The sequence below is a fragment of the Coffea arabica genome, chromosome 5e (genome assembly GCF_036785885.1).
Source record: "Coffea arabica cultivar ET-39 chromosome 5e, Coffea Arabica ET-39 HiFi, whole genome shotgun sequence".
In the NCBI taxonomy this organism is placed as follows: domain Eukaryota; kingdom Viridiplantae; phylum Streptophyta; class Magnoliopsida; order Gentianales; family Rubiaceae; genus Coffea; species Coffea arabica.
The window spans coordinates 39,672,784-39,700,587 of NC_092318.1; the positions used below are offsets into that span (position 1 = coordinate 39,672,784).

Consider the following 27,804-nt stretch of genomic DNA (forward strand, 5'->3'; position numbering starts at 1 on the left):
TTTCTCTAAATTGTGTAGATTTAGTAGAAGCAACAGCATAGGCTGGGCTGTTGTATCCCAGAGGCGACGTGTCATCAACCTCCTACACCGGGCATAATCTCGAGAGGGGCGTGAATCGTCTTAAGAGAGCGACCTAGTCCGCGTCTCACCTAGTCAAAATTACTTTACTTCTCTTTCTTTGTCTTTTGTTTTGCAGGTTGATCGGGCATATCAAGTTCTAAAGGGGCAACAGATGGAGTTGCTGAAATCTCAATGGCCGAATCTTTACAGTATAGCTTAACTGAAATTCAAATTGCCACAAATAACTTCTCTGTGGATAACAAAATTGGCGAAGGTGGATTTGGTCGTGTATACAAGGTCTCTGCATGAAATATTTAATTTGCTTTTGTGACTTTGAATATCTACACGTTTAACCTTTTAATCAAATTCTAATATGCCTGTTCACTCAGGGTGTACTTGGTAATGGACAAGAAGTAGCGGTTAAGAGGCTATCAAGGAGCTCAGGGCAAGGTGCAGAAGAATTTAAAAATGAAATTCTAGTAGTCGCAAAGCTTCAACATAGGAATCTAGTTCGACTATTGGGATTTTGCTTGGAAGGGGAAGAAAGGATACTCATCTATGAATTTGTCCCCAACAAAAGCCTTGACTACTTCCTCTTTGGTGAGTTTGAAACTAGATATACTTGTGGTAATTTTGTTGTTCCATTTGATCTTGTTCTATTTCACTTGATTCGACCATGTTATGGAAATGACAGATAACAAATTGCTAGTAGACAAATGTTTAATTGGGGTGAATTCCACTTGTTTGATCCTTAAACCATAGATGCTTTCTAACTTTAGTTTTTAAACTTTAATTTTAGAAACTTTATCCCTAACATATCAGATTTGTAACACTTTAGTACAATCGCTAATACAATCATCAAAACTAATGGAATATTAGGCAAGTATTAATCAAAGTAGGACGAAATATTCCATTTACTTTGAGAATTCCATAAATAATTATACTAAAGTATTACCAATTGGACACTTCGAGGATTGACTGCCCGAAATTGAAGTTTTAAGAACTAAAGTAGGATCGTGTCCATAGTTTAAGAAACAAAAGTGTAATTTACCTATTTGATTGCGCTTTCTGGAACTATTGATGTAGTAATTCTCAATGCTAACACAAATGTGTTGAAATTTGTGTAGATCCAGAAAATAAGCGATCATTGAATTGGTCAAGACGTTACAATATCATAGGAGGTATAGCAAAAGGACTTCTTTATCTGCACGAGGATTCTCGTCTTAGAATTGTTCATCGTGACCTCAAAGCAAGCAATATATTGTTGGATGGAAATATGAGCCCAAAGATCGCAGATTTTGGCATGGCAAAGATTTGTGGAGTTGATCAATCTGAAGGAAACACAAATAGAATTGCTGGGACATTGTAAGTTTTGTGCCCATACTATCTTTTTATGACTTTGAATCTTTATAGAAAATTATCTACACTTCCATTTCAATGCCTCATTGCATTTATGTTAGTACTGTTTATAACAATCATTGTGGCTTGCAGTGGTTACATGGCTCCTAAATATATGAGACGGGGCCAGTTTTCGATAAAGTCAGATGTATTCAGTTTTGGGGTTGTTATTTTAGAAATGGTTACAGGCAAGAAAAATAGTAGTTTCCAACAATCTGAAGATTCTGAAGACCTCGTAAGCTATGTAAGTGCGAATTGCAAAACCTTTACTACTGTTTTTATTATTTTTCTGTGGTTTTGCACAATTGCAGTCATGGATTTGAACTTGGCACCCCTAATGGAAATATTTAGATGTCCAATGCGAATCTTCACCGTGTGACGCCCCCACTTCTCCATAAGGTGAATCAAAGGGTATCCACGGGACGCCTGACTAACTCTCGCCAGGACTCAAGTAATTCCATTCAACCTTATTACCGGACCACACAATACGAGTCAATAACTTAGATACAATAAATGCGAAAGCGTTCAAGTTTAATAAAAGTCATCCCTTATCCAACCCGCACATCGGGTGTTCAACAACCATCATAAATTCCAAATATACATCATGCCCCAAAAGTTATATTCAGATTTCGAAAATACAACCCAAAAGTCATGACATAGCCAAGAGTAATAGAAACCCTAAACAAAAGCGTATCAGGAAGAGTTCTTCAATACCTCGCCAAGTTCAATCCTGTTAAGGAAAACAAATCTACAGGGTGAGCAAAAACGCTCGTGAGGCCAAGAACACACATGCAGGCACATAGTTTAGGTAACAAGTCCAAATAACAATTCAAGTAATAGCTTGCAAGTAATTAATAACGCCAACAAAAATGTAACCAGAAACAATTCAAGGATATGGTAGCTTTCAGGAGCTAAGTTCCACATTTTGCCCATGTCATTCGTATATCTTCCCGTGATGACTCTCCGTCAACCGGGTTGATATTATCATATCCGTAGTTCACCACTTACTTCTCATCCGTCCACCATACACCGCTTCGGACCCGCACGACATTTATAAGGCGATACTTCATGAGTATGCCAAGCGAGATCTCTCAATAGATCAAGCTTATCATGTGAATCTCATGGCTCATCGAGGTTCCCGACCAATCCCATGCCGGCTCGAGTTCCAAGGTCGGCCTATGAGTTTGGGCGTCCCCCATGTATCATGTAAGTGTCGAGGAGATTCATTCCAACGACGTATGCAGTCATGGCATACTATGTCATGTATTCAAGCATTTGACAGGTTTAAACATGTATTTCAGGTCATGTAAACCAGGCAAAGCATGTTAGACATGAGTCATTTGTTTCAAATGAGAACGAGTGTGATTAAGTATACACTCAACTCCATATTTTTTTTTCCAAACCAAATAGGCTAAGCATGTAATCAGGTAAGTCAAGCATGAATCAAGTCTATAGAGTTCAAGTAGTCATACACTTGACACTCATCAAGATATGCAAGCAAGTAGGTTGGATTGAGAGTTCAAACTTTCACGGTAGGGTCCTCTTGGAGGTCCTCGTGCGTGCCTGAACATCGAATAGTAGACAATTTCTATAAGTCCCCAAGTGGCGAGAAAGATTGAACATGAGTAGGGTTCAGAAATATTCTAGAAAATTTCGTTTGAGTTTGTCTTTGAAGTTGGATTCGTAAAAAGGTGCAAGACTCGCGAAAAATTGGATTATTATCCTTAGAATCATTGGTTGGAAACGAGTACAAGCGAAATGATTGGAAAACGAACGATCGAAATCGTAAGTGGGCTGGCCACGTCACAATCCGGCCGGATTGGAGGCAGTAGCCATCCTCATTTTTTTCAAATCCCAACTACAATCCGGCCGCCTATCCGGCCAGAAACTGGCCGGATTCTAGAAAAATGCTTCCCGCGCGGATTTCTTTTGAAATTCCAGAATTTTCGATTTTTGGTAAAATCTTTGAAAAATCATAACTTCTTTTCTACTAGTCAAAAATTTATAAACTTGGTACCGTTGGAATCATTTTTGAAAGTACTAAATGTTCTTAGAAGACACTGTTCCATGAATCTAAATGGAAGGTATTCAAAAATGAGTTTAAAGTTGCTGTTCCAGATCACCCAGGATTGAGCCGGGGTTGATTTTTCGCTAACTTTGGAAATTCGGTAGAATTCACCCGTTGCAAACCAGCCCTTGAAGTTTATAGCTCAATTAGAGGTGCAAGTAAGGTTTAGGACAGAACAAGCGGATCGAGAATCGGAGTTTCGAGCACCAAGATATGGTAGCTCAAAGTTGGGAAAAATTCAAGACTGTTAAACAATTTTCCAGATTTGGATTTCCGACTTTGGACCTTTAGTTAAGTGTCGGAACGGACTTGGATTGGTACCAAATTTTTTAGTATGGTACTCCTATATGAAGGGTATTTCTCTATCAAATTTCGTGGAAAAATACCTTCGGTAAGGTGGTTAATCAATCAACCAAAGTTTTGAAATTACTAAGGCAAAACTGCCTTTAGCTCTATTTCTCCCCGTTTCCAAACATTCTGCTAAGGAAACCTCCAAACATGGTTCATTTGTGCAAGAAAAGTCTAAGGAGCCTACATGGTACATCTAGTAGGTGTTTAGCACCAAGAAATTCATTTAGTAAGATCACAACAAGTCTCACATCTAATCTGTCCAAATCTAAGAGTTTTCAAAAACGAGGCAGTCGTCGTATTTTGATCATAACTCACTCAATTTAGCTCAGAATTGGGAATGGTTGGTAGTTTTGGAAAATAGATTCATAGGGCTATAATTTCACAGAAGAAATCATTTTGAATTTCGGTACACAACTAGCTCGAAATCGAGTTTCAAGTCACAGCTTCTGTATTTCATTCTAGCAGAACAGAGAGACAGAACAGCTGAATTCAGAAGAGTGGTGCGGTTCACACACATGGAACCAGAACGTGCATTTTATACCGTTGGAAAGAGGGGGATGTCTAGTTTCAAATGCCGCACTTGATTTCAACGTCGGAACACGGAGTTATGGACGAAATACGAATACTGGTCTGGCCATGACGTGAACAGCTTCCAGATTACTAGCTTTGGGAATAAATTCATTTGACCAACCAAAACTCAACATTTTTCAATGAAAATTTTTACACAACTACTACAACATGTAAACAACACAATCAAGCCATTAAATCCTCAAATTTCTGCATTAAAGTGGCCGAACAAAGCAGGGGCAAAATGGTCAGATTTGGCCTTTGCACCCAACGTGAGTTTCCATCAATTTTCCATCAACAAACCACTAATTTAAACACTAATCCAGCATTATAAACATCATCAAGCACAAAATCAGCAACAACTCAAGATTGGGAGTTCATAGAGCCCACTTTTCCAATTTTTCCAACAATAACCACAACCCATATGCAAATTCAAGCTCATAAGTGTAATCCTACTCTTATAAACTAAGTTTAGAGTGTTAGATCACTATATACCTCCTTGGTGCTTAAGACCAGAATTTCGGCCCTCCTTGAAGCTCCAAGAAACCGTGAAAGCCCCTCCCTTTTGAAGCTCAAAGTGTTGTCCAAGTGAAGAGCTAAGTGTATGTGAAGTTTGGTGTGAATCTATGAAGGTTTGGTGGTGATTTTAGTGAGTTTTGTAGAGGTAATGTTGGAAAAGTTTTCAGTTGTTTCTCTGCAGCTGCTAGCCGACCATGGAGCTTGGTGAAATGACTTGATGGGTCTGACCCTTTGGCGTATAAGGAACGCTAATCGTCTAATAGTTTAAGTGCGGAGAAAATCAATTGCAAATAGTGCGCCTACGCGCGCATTTTGTGCTCGATTTCTCTTAAGTTTGTTGCACTAGTGCACTAAACCTCTAGGGCACCTATATTCATATAAATATTATTCATTCTTAATTGTCCCAAAATAATGGTCCAAAATCCCTCAATTAAGCGCGTACGTGAAAACACGTATTTCCAATTTAGGCGCGAAAAAATGAAACCTTCAAGAAATTCTTATAACGATCGTACTACTAACTATCACTTGAGTTTTTAAACCTAAAATTGCCTATTTTAGGACCATTGTATATGTCTCAAATTTTTGAGCTTATTGTACTCCCAATTGGCTAAAGTTTTTCAGACACATTTTCACTTTTCACTAATCAAGCTTTTAAGAAAAAAAATTCTTGAAATGAGACGCTTTAAAAATATAACGAAACTATAAAACCATGTACTTAGGTCTAATAAGGTTAGAAAATATTATTCGTGGCAAAAATTCAAATAAATAATTAATTAAACCAAAATTAGGGATTTTAAAAATAGTAGATTTTCGAGTCCTCACACACCGTCATGATGCCATTAGGCCTTATCATGCGTGCTTTGTTCGTAGTTACACACAGTAGAGTGGTTCAAAATTTTAGTAAAGAATAGTTTTTATGTGGTTCAAAATTCGTCCTTTGCTTCCTTTTCTTTTTACAAGTCATTTTAACTAATTTGACAGACCATATAAAAGGATGGAAAGTAAGGTTGCGATTTTAAACCTTTTGTGTGGTTAAACTTTGAATGTAGAGCATTTACTGATGCCTATTGGAAAGGTGGCATTGCTTGTGACACGCATGGTTGAGCAAATTAAATTGAAGTTTTTATGTTGAACTCCTTATAAGTTGAATTATTTCAAAAAGGTTTGGAAGCATTGGAGACGTGGCGAACCTTTAGCCTTTCTGGATTCAAGTATTGGAGATTCTTTTGCCGAAAATGAAGTCATTCAATGCATCCAATTAGGCTTACTATGTGTTGAAGAATATGTCAGTAAAAGACCTACAGTGGCTTCCGTGGTCAATATGCTCAATAATAGCTCTGTTACCCTACCAACTCCACGTCGTCCAGCAGTTTTCCGGTGCCATGAAACGGAAAGCATGGTGGAAGAGGTGGAAGTTGAGCAATCTAATACCGAAAGAATTTCAATTCCAAGCTCTGTAAATGAGGCAACAATTACTGAACCATACCCCAGATAGAGGAAGAAATAGGCCAACTCTGGTTGGGAATAACACCACGTTGTCGTGTTTGTTGCATGACTCATTTACCAGGAAGGTATCTTTCTCCACTAGTGTTGTAAATTAGCTTCTTCACAGTGATTGACTTCTCGCACCTTGAGGATTTAAGGATGTGCTTGAAAGAAAAATGCAAGTTGTTGTTGCACTTGAAATTTTTCTTTTTTCTTTTTTTCAAATAGACAACATGTCTTGAGCAAAGTTGGCTTTTATCATTTATATGTAGCAAAGATGGCTTCCTAACTGAGTCTGTCAATTATATTTTCCCTATTGTTGTCTCCTTTATCATAGTATCAGAGCAAGAATCATAGGGTCATTGTTTAAAATAATACTTTGGTATAAACTTAAACTAGAAACTGTGATGGGAATTATCTGAAATAGTGCGGGATAGTAGAAGTCTTCAACAGGAGTCAAATGCCTAGAACAAATGTTTCCTCCTCAAGTAACAAATTATGCTACCAATGATTCGTGGTCCCAAGTCTTTGAGCTGTATATTTTGGACAAAAACAAGTTGGAATATATAGTTGAAGTAGTAAAACTAAACATGTTTTGTAACAATTTACTCCACAACATCGGCAAAGCTTCTGCTGTGAATTGGTTCTTCGACGAGGCTTTTACTTCACACCAAATTTTAAAAGTCTAAAGATCCCATTTTGTGTAAGTATACAAATCATTTATTGAATACAGGGAATATTAGATGTCGATCCCACATGAAATATTGTCAACTACCGGTGTTATTCGAGCTTCTCTATTATTTAGATTATTACGAATAAAGCAAATAGATCTACACTAACAAGATGCAATACAAATAGTAAAAATAGACAAGCAAATATGTTTAGTGTTATGGAATTCCTATCTACTTATGCAAATAAAATAACCGATTAATTGAATTCATTATTTTTGTTAGTTATGACATAATTTTCAAATATATGTGATACATGCTATCGCTGATGTATTAACCGTATCTATAACTATCCCATACCTATTAACATGATATGAAACTAGCTATATATTGATTAAATTATATGAAATTACGTGGAACAAGCTATCAAAATCACAAATGTGTAACCCTACAATAGTGACACTACAAGAAAATTGGTCATCAGTGACAACTTTTCTCTGTGACGAAAAAAAGTTGTCACAAAAGTGGATCCTTTATTGATGACTTTCTAACTCGTCACAAACCTCTAATGGGAGCCAACTCATTTGTGACGACTTTTCTAAGTCGTCACTAGTAAATTCCCGCCAAGATTTAGCAAGAGCGCGGGAGTGTTTAGAACACACAATAGTGACGACATTAAGAACATCATCACTATTGCTTGGCCTATTTACGGACGACTTTTTGTTGTCGTCACTGATCACTAAAAAAAAAATTATTAGTGACAACATTTTGTAGTGATGACAATAAGTTGTCACAAAAGGAGTTTCTTTAGTCGCGACACCTAAAGTTGTCACAATTGCATCAAAACAACTAAATGTTTAGTGACGACCCGTTATTTTCGTCACAAATTACACTGCAAGAAATATGGTCATTAGTGACAACATTTTTTAGTAACGACAAAAGTCGTCACAAAACGTGGTTGTTTAGTGACGACAAGGAAAGTTGTCATAATTGCTCAAAGCAGCTAAGTCTTCAGTGACGACATTGAAAAAGTTGTCACTAAAATGATCTATATAGTGACAACTTCTAATATCGTCACTGTCACTCTACCGATTTGGATTTAGTGACAAGAATTAATCGTCACTGTTTAAAGTACTTATTTCTAAGTCACTTTCATTAATTCTACTGTGCCACCTAACTTTTGCGATTTAGCCCCAAATATTGTAAAAAATTCCATTAATTCCATTGTGATACCTTAACTTTTACAATTTAGCCTCATATGTAGTGCACCGATTTCTTTAATTCTATTATTACTCCCTAACTTTTGTAATTTAGCCCCATATGTAATTCACCAATTTCATTAATTCTACTATGGCACTCTAACTTTTGCAATTTAACCCCCATATGTAATATACCAATTTTATTATTTCTATTATGGCACCCTAGCTTTTACAATTTGGCCCCTATTTTTTTTTTAGGAAATTGCGAATGGTATCTTGATAAACTATGCATAAATATTTTATAATTTTCTCAAACTTAAGTAATAATTTGTTATAAACTCTAAAGATATATCTTTCATTACAATAGTTATAAGGCAGGCAGGTCTTTTTATCAATGGAATAAGAAATTTATGTCAGATTTATCCTTTGTACTACATGCCAAGTAGTATTAGCAAAGAAATAGCAAAGTACTACAAAGTAATTAACAAAATAGCCTTCAGGGAGTGTAGTTTATAGGCAAATGAGCATTATCTATTCAAAGTACCAACTTTTTATGGGCATTTTACTCTCAAACATATAATTTATGATAAATTTATAAATATTTGTAAGTAAAATTCAAAAAGTGTTACACTGATTTCTTACAAAACGAAAACTGGCAGGTTATCTTTTCAACATAAATTAAATTTTTTTAAAAAAAGAAATGGCCCATAAAGTACTAACTCTTTGTGGGTTTCCTCCATTACATGAACAAATATTCTACTCTTTATGGGCATTTCACTCTGAATCATTTAATTTATGTTAAATACATAAATGTTTGTAAGTAAAATTCAAAAAGTGTTGCACTAATATTTTTATGAAAGGGAAACTGGTAGGTTTTGTATTTAACATAAATTAAATATGTGAAAGCAAAAAAAAAAAAAGAAATTACCCATAAATCTATGTCTTGCAAATCTATACTAGTAAAATAGTTTCAAACAAAATTCAACATTAAAATAAACTGTAATTTATACACATTAAAATATCTGTAATTTATACACATTTTGCAACTACTACTTTGTGTTTTCTCTGTAATGAATTTTTTAACTATTGAGAACTTAAGTTTTGTCTTGCAAATCTATACTAGTACAATAGTTTTAAACAAAATTAAACATTAAAATAAATGTTTGAAAAAGAACAAAAGTACATTTATCACTTGCAGTAATGTAACAAAATTTTCTCAACCATTATCAATATTTTCACAAAAGTATTAAAAACTAGCAATTGACAATATTAAAAACTAGCAATTTAATTAGTGACGACTTTTCTTGTCATTATAATCTTGAATAAATTAGTGATAACATTATGTCATCACTAAATTTTCTTTGATTTTGACTTAACAATAATGTCTTATTAATAGCATTTGATTATTTTTAATGAAAGTCTGTTATAACCATTGAATTTGACTTTCGTTATTTTCAATTAATGATGTACTTTAGTGCTGCAATTATAAAAAATTGCAGGGCTAAAATATTTGCAAATTATAAAAGTACATTTTCACTTATATGTAATTAACAAATTTTGCCACCTATATTGATGAAAATTTGTGTTTTTGTACTAAAAAATAAAGAATAATACTATAGCAATAAAATCTATGTTTCAAACCAAATTAAAAATAAAAAAAAAAGCATGACGATTGGTCTCAAATGTTGGAAAAATGATTATTTTTATTGAAACTATGTTATGACCATATAATTTGAGTTTAATTATTTTCAATTACATGATGTTCTTTAGTGCTGCAATTATAAGAAATTAGTATAAAATATTAGCAAATTATAAAAGTACATTTTCAATTATATGGAATTAACAAATTTTGCCACCTATGTTGATGAAAATTTTTATTTTTTGCTAAAAAATAAAGAATAATACTATAGCATTAAAATCTATGGTTCAAACCATATTACAAATCCAGAAAAAAAACATGATTTTTGGTATCAAATGGAGGGAAAATGAGTGAAGTCAAAATTTTGATCAAATCATAGTGAAAGTGCCGCGCAACAAAAACAATATCCAAAGCAAAGCAAAGACCAAAGCAGCGGAACACATTCTGAAAACAAAAGCAATGGAACACTTGGTCTGAGTTAAAGCAACGGAACACTTGAGCAACACAAACTTTCACCGAGCTGAAACAAACAAGCTTCTGTATTGAGCACAAAACAGAGCTTCCGCACGGCACCTGATACCTTCACCCACACAACAAATCCGTTCTCTGGCTTCTCACTAGCATCACCATGGCTGTCCAGCATTAAAGGGCAAGGGTTTCATTGGAAAGGTTCCTTTTTCTCTCTCTTATACATTTTCCCCAATTTTTCCAAATCCCTAATATTCTACAATATTTTTTGCAAATTTCTGCCCAAAATCTTTTAGCAGCTCTTGATTATTAGATGCTATCATAGCTCTCCTTTTTTTTTCCAATCTTTTGCCCCCTCTATTTATGTCGAGGAAGAAAAGGGGGACGTCGGCAGGGGAACGAAGGAAAAGACTAAAGTTTCATTTGGGGGCTGGTGATTGAGGAAGTGAAACCAGAAACAGAGAAAGGTCTTGGCCTAGAGGGGACACAAAGAAAATACAGAGCAACAGCCGCTCATCGGCCATCACAGCGCGCAATCTCCATAGCTGCCGTCACTCTGCTCTCATCCAATTTCCGCCGCCTCCAAGTTCCGCCACGGCACCTCCATTCGTGCGCCGCCTAGCTGCCTGACTCATCTCCCCTTCCCGCACGGCCTTTCTCTCTCACTGTCGCTCCTCGATTTCATGTTGCCACCCACCACTGGCGCCCAGCTCCAGCGCGGCTACCATGGCAGCTACAGCCGCCTGATCATTCGCACCTTCCTTCGACCATCACCATCGCCTGCAGACTTCGCCAAGCAAACGCTGTAAGCCGTCTGCCTTCTTTGAATTTTAGTTTTCCATTTTTAGTATGAACATTGAAAAATCTCAAAGCATGTTTGCCGTGCGTTTGTTCAGTGCCAACTTCATGTTGATTGCTAACGATTTTAGATTGTATGCTATTGTATGTTGTTTGGACTGAAATCTCTTGTGTTTTGACAAATTTTGAGGGGCTAATTACAGTCCCAATTGAGCAAAAATTACTGGATCCTTCTATGCCCATGTACTGTTTGTTAAAATGCCCGAGTGAAGGTCTAAATAGAAGATTGATGCCTAATCTGCTTGGGGAAGACGATCGTTTGCTTAAATTTACAATTCCGGTCATTCCATTTTCTTTTTTGTAATTTAGCCCCAGAGTTCCTGAACTTCGTAATTCGACCCTAAAACATCCATAATTCATTCAGTTAAGTCCCTATTTGGTTGCATTTGAACCCCTCTAAGAATATCACTTTCAACTGAATACCAATGCTTCATGTCTCTTATGCATATATCAATAATAGCAAACCTGTGATTGTAGAGCAAAATGAAGGAGTTACAGCTAGAAGCTCATTGTGGTAATAGCAAGCCCAAAATTTCTGCCCAAAATCCCTAATATTTTTTGCTCATAATCCCTTCAGTAAGTAATTGAACCTCAATAAGATTTTAACGTCACCAGACATATTTTTAAAGTAAAACTTGTTCTTTAGCTTCCCTAATGCAGCAGAAAAAGAAGATAAATTTGGCATGTTACAGCCATGGTTTTCCTTTAATGGTGGGTTTTATTTTTTAATTAGGTAATTGAGTTATGTATTTTTTGCAGGAAATCTGCCTAGGAAATATTCAACCTTTGAATGGTTCAATTGGTTCATCCAGGAATTTTCAGCTGTTCGATCTGGTCGAATGCAAACTCAGAGAAGACTAAAAGTCTATGAAACTTGGTGAAAGCCAGCGAAGAAATTGACTAGAAACCAGTCTAGTTTGGCCGAGGTTTCCTATTGGTGCCCTCGATTATATTTGTTCTCTTTTGATGGAGTCCTTGATTTATTTGATTTCTTTTTGTGTTTCTTTTGCATACTAGTTGCTTGTCAGGGGGTCTGGAACTAAGGCATGGGCAAAAAGAGTGATAGACTGATAATGATTGATGGTGTTTGCAAGGCTTCTAGAAATAGATCTAAGGCTTTCATTGGCCCAATCTATGGGATTTATTCATAAACTGGGCACTAACATTTTGATTCCCCCACTAGGGTTATCTTTATTTATACTGCCCAAACCAAAGGCATATCCCAGACTCCATTTTCTTATTGCCTGATATCTGTTCCTTTTGATGCTTTCCTTGCCTACCTTCCTTTCCGCCTTCTGTCTCTCCTGTTCTTGCTCTGTCTTTTCCCTCCTATAGGAACATGTTGATTGCTAGTGGCCATCCATAGTTTTCTTGATTGAAAAATAGGTTTATAAATTTGGCATACTGAATTTGGCCTCTTGAAATTGTATTTTAATTTGTTTTAGAGTTTTTGCTTGAAAATCAGAAAAGGCATCAGGGGTTATGCCTGAGTTTGGGCATCAGAGATTCACCAGCAATGGTGAATCTTGGTGTTTTTTTAGCAATACATTACATACAACATTTCCAGAATGTATGATGCTTTTTTTTTTTGGGTCAAAAGTCAACTTCATATATGTAACACAGTATCATTCAATGTCTAATGCTGGATATTGGAAAGATATGTATCAAACATTTCAAACTGGAGGAGCTATTTGTTCATCTTATTATGCAAAAAAAAAAAAATTCTCCAGATATACTTTTCTGGTTGTATCTCAAGGTTCAGGGTGGGAAAAATGGCATTTAAAATAGAAAACAGAAGAAAGAAAACATAACTCTAGTAAGTTGACTGTGTGAGTTATTTTACATCTGAACATGTGAATAAATTTCTGCTGCGAATCAGTTTCCTAGCCTTAAATGAACCGACACATGAGATAGATGAAAATATCTTCTAGAAATTATTATTGCTTCAATCAAACTCACATACTTTAATGTCTCGCTCTCTCTCTCTCTCTCTCTCTCTCTCTAGAATTAAATCTGAAGACTTAATTCCTACCACTAATTATACAAGACATTAGTGGCTTACCATATAATTGGGGATATTCTTGATAAACAAGGTTGGTGACAAAAGCACTGGACGTTTTCTCCCAGTTGCATTTCAGACCAGATATAAGGAGGTTCTTGTAAAGGCACATACTGCTGCATCTGGAGCGGTGCTAAGATTGCAAATAGCTCCTGTTCTTGGTAGGAAAAGGAAACCAATTGAGTGGTCTGAGTTTCAGGTACTGTTCCTTCTTACTATTATTCAGGTTTTGCTTTTTATATTTGTGCTTTACTCTTCTATTATTTCTGCGTTGGGCAACTTCCCTTTACCATGTAGTGTGCTGTTAGCTAGCAAAATCAGCCTATGAAATTGATTATTCATGTTATGGCTTTATCTTTTGTTTGCCAAACTTTTGCATGTATACTATGGCTGCAGATTCTATTTAGTTTGTTGCCTTACTAATGCATTTGTACTTGAGATGGTTGATTTTTGCTAAAAATGTGTTTTACACCTTGGATCCCATTGCTGGTATTTGAGGAGTTTAAATTTAATTCGTATTACATTGCATTTGTTTTCTATATAATGTGGCGGTCATATTCTTTATGGTAGGATAAAGGGCTGCAACAATATGGATAGGAGTTGGATGGCTATTAAGAACTACCTAGACCCCAAGTATTTAGATGGAGTTGATGAATTTATTAAGTTTGCTTTTCTAGGCAAGGATCCTAATTGTAAACTGCCATGTCCTTGCAAAGTATGCAATAATTTTGAGGATCAAACTAAGGAAGTCATGGCCAATCACTTGTGTCGAGGAATTGTTGATAGTTATACTAGGTGGATATATCATGGCGAAGGGTTTGAATCTGATGATGAGAATGATGACATAGAAATAAATGACAACGATAGTGACTTTGACAGTATGGAGGAGCTGTTAAATGATGTAGGAGTTGCTAACTTTGGTGAGAGTTGGAGACATTCACCGGAACTTGATACGGGTGCTTGTACCGAGAAAGAAGGAGAAGCAAGTAGGTTTCTCAGATTATTATTGGAGGCTGAAAAATCTCTATACCCGGGCTGTGAAAAGTATTCAAAACTCTCGTTTATTGTCCATATCCTCCACTTGAAAACAATGAATCGGTGGACTTGTAAATCTACTGATATGTTGCTGAAGTTCTTGCATCAAGTATTTCCTACAGCTTTGATTCCCAGTTCATATTACGAAGCAAAAAATTTCATCCGTGAGTTGGGGCTGAAGTGTGAAAAGATCCACGCCTGTGAAAATGATTGCGCACTTTTTTGGAATGAAAATAAAGGCTTTGATCATTGTCCAAATGAAAAATGTAAAGCATCGCGGTATAAATCTCCAAATTCCAAAATACCTAGAAAGGTGTTGTGTTATTTTCCATTAAAACCAAGGCTGCAAAGACTGTTTGTGAACAAAGAGATTGCTCGGGATATGAGGTGGCATAAGGAGAGACGTGTAGATAATGAGAACATGATGCGACACCCTGCTGATTCATTAGCTTGGAAGGATTTTGATAGAAATCACAAGTCCTTCGCTGAAGATCCTAGAAATGTGAGGCTAGGACTTGCTAGTGATGGCTTTAATCCCTTTGGAACCATGATAGCAATCTTCTTTTTGCCTATGTAGTGACTTGAAAGAAATGAATATAATGCAAAGGGGGCGTTTGTGAACTTTGATTGGTTTCACCTGTTTAGATGGTCTTCACTTTCACATTGTGAGGCAAATAGCTTATTCTCTTTGCACAGTTTAATCCTACAGAGGCATTGTTTCCTTCATGATTTATGAAGCATAAACTCCTAAAATCAAAGAGGGCTAGTACCTCCTGTATTCACACCTCGTACAATAAGTTGCTTTCTGTGTTTTAATATATAAACAACCAAAAGCATAAAGATTAAACAATAATTACTGTGGGAGTCCAATTTAATTGTTCAATAAGTTGAGCTATTTAAAGAAGAAGAAAGAAAATAAAAAAAAAACTGTTTTAGAGAGCTCTTTAGTTGAGCTTATGCAGTGTTGTATTTGTATAGATTGGACTGTGATTTCTAACTTCTTGCTGGTGTTGTAATATGTGGGCCCAAATTATATGAGGTTCTTAATGAATTGTAATTTTTGTCTTAATAATCTAAGTCTCATTACTTGTTCTTTATTATTGTACTCCTCCCCTTACCTACTTCTTTTACTCTTTTATGACAGATAAATGCTATTCATACTAGCTTTTGGAAGATATCTATGGTTATGGTTGAAGAATGTTGAAGACAAAATTGCCTTTTGCTCATGGAGTGGTTCATTTAGATGTTCTTCAATTTCTTAAACTGTGATTGCTTTTGTAAATGTACCTTATGTACAATGATATTTTGGACAAATGTTATTTTTGTAGGCATTAGTTGGGTAATGTACACTTGAATTTGGCATTTGAGAATACTATATTATTACCATGTAATCTAATGCAAATACTTTTGGTTATCAATCGTTCATGTTTATTTGTAAGGTTTGTTTAAAATCAATGATTTAGCAATGATTACAGGCCAAATTATGACTATTAAGCTATTGAGAAATTATCTAATGACAAAAAAAAGTTGTCACAAAATAAAAAATAAAAACTCCTTGTCACAACAGAGACTGTCACTAAATCTAAACTAAATTTGTGACGACAATTATTGTCAGTAAAATAGTTATATACAATGGCTTTCGGTGCTTTTTAGTGACGACCTTAAGTAGAGCATTTTTGACAAAAGGTCAATTCGTCAATAAAACACTTCCAGATTGTCGTCACTAATGACAACTATTTAGTGACGACATTTCAGGTCGTCACTAAATAGTTGTCATTAGTGACGACAATCTGGAAGTGTTTTATTGACGACTTGATCTTTTGTCAAAAATGCTCTATTTAAAGTCGTCACTAATGAAAACTATTTACTTTTACCGACGGGGATTTAGTGACGACTTTGTGACGATCAAAAAGTCGTCAATAAAAGGTATTTGTGACGATATTTGTATGTTCTGTGATGACTTTGTGTTGTAACTGATGAACAATTTTCTTGTAGTGTGAGTTAACTCCTTCGATTTAACACTTCTATGAATTAGTATTAATCACAATGGTTGTTGATGAAACAACATCTTTAGGTAATCACAACTAATAGATTCAAGTTAATCATGATTGAAATAGCAAAAGTGCTTAATAGCTTTCTCAAGAAATAAACTCAAATAACTATGACAAACTTCACTTAACAATCATAGAAGTTCATCCATCCTGTAGGCATATAACTACCAAAACATGAAAGTTAAGAAAATAAAAACCAAACTTGTATTATAACTAAAAATAAATATCAATACAAGAAATAGAGTGATGGAAGAGATGTGACTCATGTCACTTGAACTTTAAGCTCTCCATTTTCATCCTCAACTTCATCTGTGTCTTGCTATATACAAGGATTGGATGCAACTAACTATACTAATGTATACGACATTAATGAACTAGGAAGTGATAATAAAAAACTACATTTTGTGTAGTTTCTCTAACGTTCAAAGTTATGCAAAAATATGTTTTGAAGGGCTTATTTATAGAAGAATCAAGCTCCAAGTAGTAATTTTAATGTTGATGCAAATTGGTTCTTGAAATCACCAAAAGTTGATTCTTGAAGTCTCCATGATCTCCTTGGGTAGTTCCCACCAAATTTGATCAGAAAAATGGTCCAAAAAGATTATGTGAACAAGTTGCAAGTTATAGAGCAAGTTGCAGAGCTGAAAATCAAATTTACGTGGGCTAGGTAGGCCATGTAACAACCCCCGTAACTGCTCCTTTTCACGTTTGGGACATTTTTGATGATTCTAGAAATTGCTCTATATATTTTTTTTTATCAATTTGAGCTACAAATTCTCAATGATCAATGCTAAACTAGTTTTTGCACAAAATATAAAAGTTGGAACCCTTTGAGTTAGCTTTCTAATGCATTAATAATCATCTCATTTGGATGTCTATAGGCTGAAATAGCCTCAATTGGTCAAACCTTTGTTTTTTTATTTTGATAGCATAAATGCACGAATGTATTCAACTTTTTGACCATGAGAATGCTTGAACGGGATTTCAATTCTTCATATGAAATGTTGATCTATGTCTTAGATTCAAAATGATTTAAGAATCATCTCAATCCAAAGCTTATAACATAAGTTATAGCCAAAATACCAAAATATGTGAAAACTGTTGAAATTTCCTTCTATTGAATTTGATTTCATTTCATCTTTTGAATATATTGCACTTCATATTCACTTTAAATCATTTCAAACCATCAAAAATCATCCAAATATTTTCTCACTTCACACCAATTAATGATTGAATCATTAAATCCAACAAAAACATGAAATCTTAACCACTTAAATCCATAGAAATGCAATTTTTCACAATTAAACCATAAACTACAAACTTCACTAGAAATCTAAATAATTAGTTATAAAAATAATTAAAATGCACCAAAATTAAACTATAAAATACACTAATTAAAAATATACAAAATAAACCCTTATTTTTCTTATCACAATAACGAAGACAGTCTTGCTTAGTTTTTTGCACTCTTCATAAAATGTTTATGTAGAATGTCTTCTTTTGTCGTGCACACATATAAATATTTTCTCACGTTATTTGATGAAATATTTTTAAGTAAATAGAGTATTTAAAAATAATTATTTTACCAATAAATAGTTGAAAAAACCGTCATGAAACGAAAAATAATATAAACTGTATGAAATAGTCTTGTCTGAGAAGCATAAATTAATTGGTAATAATATTGGCTTTAAGAGAGTAGAAGGAAATTTTTTTTTTTCAAAAAAAACAAAGGCTTCAATGCCTAGCAAGAAAGCTGTCTTTGTATCCAAAGAAAGTGAAAAATAGCGGTTGTGATTAGAGTTATCAATGGAGCTGGATCAACCTAAACTCAGCCTGATCAATTCAAAATGATTCGAGTCAAGCCTTGCATGTCATTGGGCTATAGGGCTAGGTTGAGGTTGGAGCTCAAAATAAGGCCTGATTAAATTGTGACCCAAGTTTAGGTTTAAAGAGTCTCAACCCAATTAAAACTCGACTCGACCAATCAAGTACATAAACACATATTTTTTATTCATAATGATGTATGTTATTTAATAATTATATATTATAATGTAAATAGTTTATGACTTATATATAATGATAAAATAAAGGAAAAATTATTCAAAACATCCTTCACATTTTTCAAGATGACTTTTTTCGTCGCTCACTATTAAAAGTATCATTTTACATCTCTTACAAATTCACATTGATCAAATTTGGTCCCTACCTAGGTTTCTGACTAATTTTTGGTTGGAATCCACCGCGTGCCTTGCACGTGATTATTTTTTAAAAGCAAAATTGTCAAATCAAAATTTACATAATCAGATTCATAGTTCCTCACATTTTGCAAAATTAATTTTTTTGTCCCTAACATTTTATACAATGAATTATTTCATCCCTCACATTTCACAAAATGAATTTTTTCTATCCCTCACATTTTTCAAAATAGATTTTTTCATCCCTCATTGATCATGTGTACCAATAGCATTTTTTTTTCTTTAAATCCATATATATATATATATTTCATCCCTCACATTTCACAAAATGAATTTTTTCTATCCCTCACATTTTTCAAAATAGATTTTTTCATCCCTCATTGATCATGTGCACCAATAGCATTTTTTTTTCTTTAAATCCATATATATATCTATTTGATTTCACTTGAATAGTATGAATAACATTTAATATATTTTTATTTGATTTTACTTAAACAGGTTAATCGTAATTGTACATATGCTATTCAACATATATATACAGGGGTTTAAAACTAACAATTTTATTTTAAACCATGTAAATATTTAGATGATTTCACTATCTAAACCTATTCAATATTTGTGACTTTTCTCTTTTGGTAATAATTTATTTATGGAGTTGTATAATAAGTCCATCTAATTAATGGATTCTAACTTAAATAATATTATAGTCATGCTAACAAATTGCAGTTTAAATATGAAATTTCTTCTCGCCACTTTTAAGACCAATAGTTAAATTACTGGTCTTGTGATTGCCTTAAAATTTGGAATGCCAATCACTTACTTCTTTTTGTCATACTTTTCCTTTGTTTGTTTTTTCTGTCCGAATTTAATTCGATATAAACACTTGATAATATTTAGGATTAAATGTCTTATTTGTTTTAAATTTTTGAGTTAAACGAAATGAATATGAATGAAAAACTAACATTTTTGTAAATCCATGTATATATGTATTTAATTTCACCTGAACAGTATGAATAACATGTCATATATCTCTATTTGATTTTGCCAGGTAAAATCAAATAGAGATATATGACATGTTATTCATACTTCTCATGTGAAATCAAATAGATATACATGTGTTTAAAAAAAATTATTGCACACATGATCAATGAGGGATGAAAAAATCCATTTTGATAAATATGAAGGATGAAAAAATTCATTTTGTTAAATATGAGAGATGAAAAAATTTATTTTGTGAAATGTGAGAGATTATGAATCGAATTATATAAAATTCGATTTGACAATTTGCCCTTAAAAAATGATCACGTGCAAGGCACATAATGGATTCCGGCAAAAAATTAGTCGAAAACCTAGGTAAGGACTAAATTTGATCAATGTAAATTTGTAAGGAACGTAAAATTACACTTTTAAAAGTGAGAGACAAAAAAATTATTTTACAAAATATGAAAGATGTTTTGAATGATTTTTCCTAAAATAAAATAAATATTACATGCATATTATTTTTAAAATTATCAATTAATTGTGAGTTTGGGCCAAGCTTGAATTGGGCCAGAAATTCTTGCATCCTGGTAAGCCAAGTATGAGCGCCCAAAGATAGTCCCTAGGCCCTAAGGTTCTACTTTATTTCTGTAAGAAAAACTTAAACTTTTCAAAATCCAACTTATAAGGCCCAATTAACACCCCTTACTGTGACGGACAAACATATGTATAATTTCATTTCAATCATCTTGGTGAAAACTTTTCATCTTCCTTTAATTTGTCCAGTTACTTGTGGTGACAAGTGTTCAGTTGGCTAGTAGCAACCTTCACGTTGCAACCATTGAAGTTGACCTATAGTTAGAAGAGCGCTCTTAGAATTTCCACTGCATTTAGGTTCAAGGCTCGAATCTTGAGGGGGGGGGGAAGGGGCAGTGGTGGCGGTGAAGGAGGGAAGATGGGAGGGTGATGGCAGTGGCGAGTGGAAGAAGAAAAGATGGTAGGATTTTTTAAAATTTGTTTGTGTTTTTATAAGTATATTTGAAATGTGTACCTTTGGAGTTGGTTTTGGAGATTGTTATTGTAGATTTTACAAACAAAAATAGTTTGTGAAAAAATAGACTAATCCAAATGAAGCCACAGTTTTAGTAATCATATTTTTAACAAGGTTTAATTTTTGTCTTATTAAATGACAGATGTGCCTCCACTAGCTAAAGGAAGATGGTCATTTCAAGGCTAAAGATTTTTGTTTTATTTTAATTAATGTAGAAAGTCAATTTACATATATACTTATAGGTAATTTGAAAACAATTCTCATTGCAAGGTAACATTTCAATCTGGTAAAACAATCAATTTCATCACATTCCAGGTAAAGGAGGCCGGATTGGAGATTGGACTTCTCCGGTTTAGAACCGTTTGTAAATGAAAATTGTCCACAGTATAAGTTTCATGATGATTAATTTTCACTATTGAATTCTTGAACATTAGCAAAGGGCAAAATTCGAATCATGAAACGACCTTTTCAAAAAACAGCAAAAGAGAGGAAATGAAAATAGGCAAAAGCAAAAGGAAAGACAACCAAATAAAACCTGCCCAAGAAAAAAGGACAACCTAATAAATCTGTACAAGGAGATACTTGGAAAGGGAAATGAAATCTAGATTAGTGAAGGTTAATCTGCAAATCTGAAGCTGTATAAACTAATGAATAACAGGAGCTCAAAAGACAATAAGAAGCTTGGCAAATTTCTCAGTCAGAACCTTTACCATTTTGTAATGGCAATTTGACTTGAAGATCCTGAATTCTTTTGGAGCTAATAGACACTGAAACTTTCAAAGGGACAGTATCGACACAATTCTTAAGTCTCTAGAACACTTGAACAGATGATCTCTAACTTCATCCACCTTATGGCCTTCATGTTGTGAACAAATCAACAGCTCCTTAAGCTGTGCAGCATTCCGCAGAATAAATTTCACCAAAGTACTCTCCGTTGGCTTAGGAGAGTAGGAATATTTCAGTTTGACTACCTCGAGGAAAGATAGATATCCAGGCAACAATTGAATTTGATCATAGTCGTCAGCAGCTTGCCTCGAAAATTCCTGTTTAACGAAGTTAAACGAGGAAGACAATGAAAAGGACTACAGGTTAAACATCAAGGAACCACCAAAGCACATAAACTCAAAAGTTTATGAAGCCTGCAAAAAAAAAACACAAAAAAAAGGAAAAGCTAATCTTTATTTTACCCCCGTAAATGTAAGTGATTCAAGACCTGGTGCCATTTTCATGAAGTTTATCAGCGCTGCATCACACTGAATTGCAATGCTAGCTGAATACACTTTGAGGTGGGCAAGCTTATAAAAGAAATTAGGAGGACATCGTGGATTCGCATCAGCAAGCACCTTGAGGAGATAAGGCAATTAAGCTAGCATTAGCAAGGCTGAAAAGAGAACCAACTATTCGATACTTGAAATTAGTTTAGCTCAATAAGAGATTGCTAACTAACCAAGTTAAACTTGAATTGCATCAACTTTCAAGCTGGGGCTCGTTAGAATTTATAGGTAAAACTACTCAAGCTTGCCTCGGTAAAACCTCAGCTTGATAAATAAAAAACGAAAGCTCAAAAACAATTTCAAGCTTTTTAGAATAATCAAAGAAGTTTGAACAGTATGATGTTTGGTTTGATTAGGCTTATTTACAGCTGTAAGCATCAGTCAAGATACAACACAAGAAAAAGGCATAACGGTATTTTCTAGCAAGATCATGTACATCATGTAGCTAATCATTTATCAGAATGGCATGACATCTTCACTCATGAGTCGTGACAAGTCGAAGGCTGAGCCTGTTGCTTGCATCCATATTCTTATCTAGAGTCTCAAATTCCGTGAATAATGAAAGACAATAGCAAGAGTAATTGCAAAATTAAATTCTGAACAATTGTAAAGGAACAAAGTTGCTTAAATTAGGTGAGATTTAGAAACTGGCATAAAGGAGAATCTTTACCTGGATCAGATCAGTAGATAGTTCTAGGAATCTGATGAAAGCAGAGAATCGTGTCAAGATCATACAGGCTTGAAAACCTGTCTTGCTTCTTTGCTTAATATCATCATTCATGTCAGGTTTCCAATACTGTAGAGATGCATCAACAAGTTTTGATTGGCTAGAAAAATAGAAACTGGCAAACTTATCAACACTACATTTGAATTTTGCAAGGTTACTCCCACGAATCTCGATTTTGCAATCATTTCATCCATCATTTTCAAAGATGTAGCCTGTCATCTCAAACCTAGCAAGCCTTAGCGCCTCTATTTTAAGCATCTTCACATTCCTCCATTTGCAATCCGATGACAGAAACTCTTCAATGACAGGGAAGGTAAGAAATAGGGGGCTAGAAGGGTCATCTTTCTGAAATTCAACATCATGGATATCCAAGATACGAAGGTTTGAGTAAGACATATTCATCGGAATTTTGATCTTGCAGAGTTAATTCCCTCAAAGAATCAGATGTGAAAAACCAACGAGGAAATACCAAGACCCCAGCATATGAAATAAAAAGCCTCTGGACATCAGCGCCTAGAGCAGCAGTGATCCAAGTTTTCATACGAAATGGATCATACACGTCTAGAAACAAAAGGTGACACTCTTTGATTGATGAATTCTTAGAAAGAGCAAGAACTCTGTCCACAAAGTTCATAAAATCTGTTTTTTTAGGCTGCTTCTGCCGTTTCCATTTCCTCCTCCTGGGTGAGTATCGAAATCTCTTTCCATCATCAAAGGTTAGGTTATAAATGGAAGTCCATTTGTACTCCCATTTCCTTGACAAGCCGCTAGTTCTAACAGCATCCTCTGTTGGTAAACGGGATAGGATGTGACTCAAAATACTTTCAGGAAGTTGACTGATTCTATCCTTTTTACCCGTCAATAATTCCTTGCTTCGACTTCTTTTCTGGTCCATACTTCCAATTTTTCAACTTAGACCTGAAACTAGCTAAGATGACTTGGATTTTGAGTTAGAACTGAAATTGGTTGGTTGATTCCTTCAATGGTTGGAAGCCAGAATTCCATATTTGTAAGTTGGTCGGGAAAATGGAAGGGCTGCTTAGTTGCAATTGACACTGTTCTTGGCTTAAATAATAATTCAATGTATTTGGCAACAAGAAAAACCAAAACTGACTTTTCAGTGGTACTATGCTTAAACCATACATAAGCATATTTGGGAACTCAAAAGGTAATCTGATGGAGTCTCAGAAAATGAGTATTGTGGCATTAATATAGAGAGATGCTACAGGACACGAGGTTCGTGAACTACTTCCAAACATACACACAGGTTCCACTCCGATAATGGTTTATCATAAATGCTATCCATATTCATCCTCTAGAGAAGTGATAAATAACAAATGATGTCCTTGGATCTTTCAAAAGATAGAATCGATTGGTTCTGTATGTAGCTTTACCAGTCCATATTGGAGGGGAAGTTCCTGAATCTGTCACCAAGCTGGCTATGGAACTGTGCAAATAAGTAATTCAGATAGGAAAGGCATTTCATGCTCTTATATGCAGGGCTAGGAGATGTCAACTATTGATATTACGAATTCCTCTGACAAAAATTATGCATGGTTGACAAAATAGTAAGACACAAACCAGAATTATAAGGATGTTGCATAATTGCCCTTTGTGTGCAGCCATTCTATTGGCCTGTTGTAGATCCTAGATAATTGAATGTATAATCAATCTTGAAGTGACATAGGAAAAATAGTACAGAAAGATTTTGAATCCAGTCAACTTTGAATCTTACAAAGAACTCACTCTTGATGTGCAAACACCGTACAATCTCACACCTACGTACGATATCTCCTCCAATGTAGACAAGCTAAAGGAACGAAACGAAACAGGCAGAAAACAGTGTGACCAATCTTTCTTTGCATTATGATATACTTCTGCAGGTAAGGACTTAAGTACGTTTATAATTCGTAAGAATTGCTAATGCTCCAGTTTTAGGGCTCGAGTCCAGGTCAATTATTTGCCTTCACATTACTCCAGGATAACGTTATCATATAGCAATTAGTGTTATAACACGAGTTTTAGCTAACCGTTACATTCACATAAATGCAAACCCTGAAGCAATTGACAGCGCATAAGAATCCTTTGAATAAAACTGTCTGTTGCGAAAGCAGCCATATAAACCAGGGTAAAAAAAATGCAAGAAAATAAAAGCACAAGATATTTACGTGGTTTCTTCCAATCTGTCCTATGTCCACTGGCAGAGAGAAAGAATTCTTATTTCAAAAAATAAAATAACTGACTAAAAGTGTCCACAGTAAATCCTAGAGCCGCTTATTTATACATAACCCAATTAAAATGGTATAGGCCACATCGCGCGCCTTGTCCCCCGTACCACTAATTAAGGACAATGGTTATAATTCGGGTCAGTTCCTGAAATTCAAGGCACAACTGTTTCGGTTCTCCTCGCCAAACTTTCACGATTATTATATCTCACTTGGAGGATAGAATTGTTGAACATTAACACGACAGCAAAGGACAAAGACTGAAGCTGGATTATACCTCTATAGACATTTCTCCTTCTGTTTTAGTGTGACGAAAATCCTTTCTGCTGGTTTACTTCAATTATAAGTGAAATACTCATTGACTCCATGGGATATTGGGCCTCAATTGCATGTTATCTGTTATAACAGATGCAGTTGAACGGAAGAACAAACCAGAGCACAAGAACGAATTTGAGGGAAATCAGATTTTATTAGGGTTCAGAATAAATCAGATATTTTGTACAGAATGGATATAAGGTCTATATATACAACCAAATAACCAAAACGGATTGGACCCAAAAATAGGTCCAAAAATCGAGACCCAAACTAAAATGGACACGGTATCTAAAGCGAGACCCCCGAACAGTTCAGCGGAGGTCGAAGACCCGATTCAAGGCATCTCAACAAATCTCCACATTGACTTGAATGTTCTCGGAAACAGATGTAACAGATGCACTGATGAAGTGCCAGACGTACTCAGAGTCTTCTTTTACCATCAGAATTGTCTCAAGTACCATTAGAATGCCCATAAGGGCTATCAGAAACTCAGGACATTTAGCAAGTCCAAATAATGTTTGAACTTACTATGAGGAACCGGCTTGGTGAACATGCCAGCAGGGCTGTCAGTAGTGCCAATTTTCTTCACCTTGATCCTTGTCTCAGATCTCAAGAAGCGATATCGGACATCAATGTGTTTAGTTCTCTCATGAAGAACTGCATCCTTGGCCTGACATATTGCACTGAGACTATCACAATATATATTAGCCTGATCCTGATGTAGGCCAAGATCTCCAACCAGTCCCTTTAACCAAATTCCCTCTTTAACAGCCTCCGTCAGTGCCATATACTCTGCCTCAGTAGTGGACAGAGTCACTGTAGGTTGTAGAGTTGCTTTCCAATTAACTACAGAATGCCCAAGAGTGAAAACATAACCAGTCATCGACCTCCTACTATCAACATCTCCAGCATAATCAGAATCTGAATAGCCTATAACCAAACACTCTATATCACCTCCATAGATGAGACCAACATCAGATGTACCCCTCAGATAACGAAAAATTTGCTTCACGGCCAGCCAGTGCTCATTCCCAGGATTAGCCATAAATCTGCTAACAACACTAATTGCATGTGCCAGATCAGGTCTAGTGCAGACCATGGCATACATCAAACTGCCCACTGCATTAGAATAGGGAACCTTAGCCATAAACTCTATCTCTGCTTCTGATTGTGGTGCGAGCGTAACTGATAGTTGAGCATTCATTACACTTGGAGTATTCAAGGGCTTTGCTATAGACATGCCAAATCTGGATAGTACCTTCTCAATATAGCTCTTCTGTGATAAGAAAAGTTTCTTCTGACCTCTATCCCTGAAAATCTCCACTCCCAGAATTTTCTATGCTACACCCAAATCTTTCATCTCAAACTCTGCACTGAGAAGACTTTTCAACTTCTGTATATCAGCTTTGTTTCTCGCAGCTATGAGCATATCATCTACATACAAAATCAAATAGATCATCGAACTATCTTCAAGTTTGTTATGATATACACAACAATCATATTGACTTCTGTTGTAGCCAAGCTCAATCATATAGCCGTCAAACCTTTTGTACCACTGCCTTGGGGATTGCTTTAATCCATACAAGGATTTCTTCAACTTGCATACATAATCTTCTTTTCCCGGAACATGGAATCCATCTGGTTGAGTTATATAAATCTCTTCATCTAACTCTCCATGTAGGAAAGCTGTCTTCACATCTAGTTGCTCAAGTTCTAAGTCATTTTTAGCCCTTGGTTCTAACTTACCCTCACTAACATGGTAATACGCAGTACAACCAAAAGCCTTCAAACTTGAGTAAGTATGGGACATACCAGACCACACTTCATAAAGGTATCTTGCAGTCTATACCTGTATGAGGCGCAAGATTGATCAAGAAGCAGGCTGTGCTTACTGCTTCCGCCCAGAACCTCTTTGGCAACCCAGCATTAAAGAGCATGCACCGTGCTCTCTCTAGAAGTGTCTGCTTCATGCGTTCTGCTACACCATTTTGTTGTGGTGTGTGTCGAACTGTGCGATGCCGGGTAATTCCTTCATCTTTGCAGAACTCATCAAGCTTCTTTGAACAGAATTCCAGGCCATTATCAGCTCGCAGCCTTTTGATCTTCATTCCAGTTTGATTCTCCACTAAGGCCTTCCACTGCTTGAAGTTTTTGAAAGCTTCACCTTTTTCTTTTATAACAATTACCCAAGTCATTCTTGAATAATCATCAATCATGGATAAGAAGTACTGACAGCCTCCCAAAGACTCAACTTGTGAAGGACCCCAACAGTTAGAGTGGATGTAATCAAGTGTGCCCTTTGTCCTGTGAATTGCCTTCCCAAACTTTCTGCTATGTAGTTTACAGAAAGTACAATTTTCACAGAATCCAAGATCGGTGACCTTATGGCCTTCTAGAAGATCACGTTTAGACAGAATCTGCATTCCCCTTTTGCTCATATGACCAAGCCTAATATGCCACAACTTGGTCATATCAGACTTGCGATCTTTAGCAGATGCAACAGCAGTAGCGGCAGAGCCTATTAGCTTAGAACCTTGTAAGATATACAGAGTGTTATGCTTAACTCCTTTGAGAACCACTAATGAACCTTTACTGATGCACAATTCTCCACATT

The 27,804-nt window shown here is 35.3% G+C and overlaps 3 protein-coding genes across 3 annotated transcripts; 2 read left to right on the plus strand and 1 right to left on the minus strand.

Annotated features, from left to right (window-relative positions):
- Window positions 1-201: 201 nt before the first annotated feature.
- On the plus strand, window positions 202-6,484 carry LOC140007005 (cysteine-rich receptor-like protein kinase 10; the record flags this gene model as incomplete). Its single annotated transcript, XM_072049683.1, has 5 exons — window positions 202-357; window positions 450-660; window positions 1,188-1,425; window positions 1,552-1,702; window positions 6,126-6,484. Coding segments are annotated over 5 exons (1,089 nt in total), but the record flags the coding sequence as incomplete, so codon positions are not given.
- Window positions 6,485-13,928: 7,444 nt separating this feature from the next.
- LOC140007006 (uncharacterized) lies at window positions 13,929-14,951 on the plus strand. Its single transcript, XM_072049684.1, has one exon. It carries the CDS (start codon window positions 13,929-13,931, stop codon window positions 14,949-14,951), a length of 1,023 nt encoding a protein of 340 aa, XP_071905785.1.
- Window positions 14,952-21,425: 6,474 nt separating this feature from the next.
- On the minus strand, window positions 21,426-23,545 carry LOC113687342 (putative F-box/FBD/LRR-repeat protein At3g23955). The gene is made up of 5 exons (XM_027204969.1): window positions 23,120-23,545; window positions 22,877-22,995; window positions 22,594-22,750; window positions 21,837-21,992; window positions 21,426-21,692 (listed from the first exon to the last, which is right to left on the minus strand). Exons 1-5 carry the CDS (start codon window positions 23,543-23,545, stop codon window positions 21,426-21,428), a joined length of 1,125 nt encoding a protein of 374 aa, XP_027060770.1.
- Window positions 23,546-27,804: the final 4,259 nt, after the last annotated feature.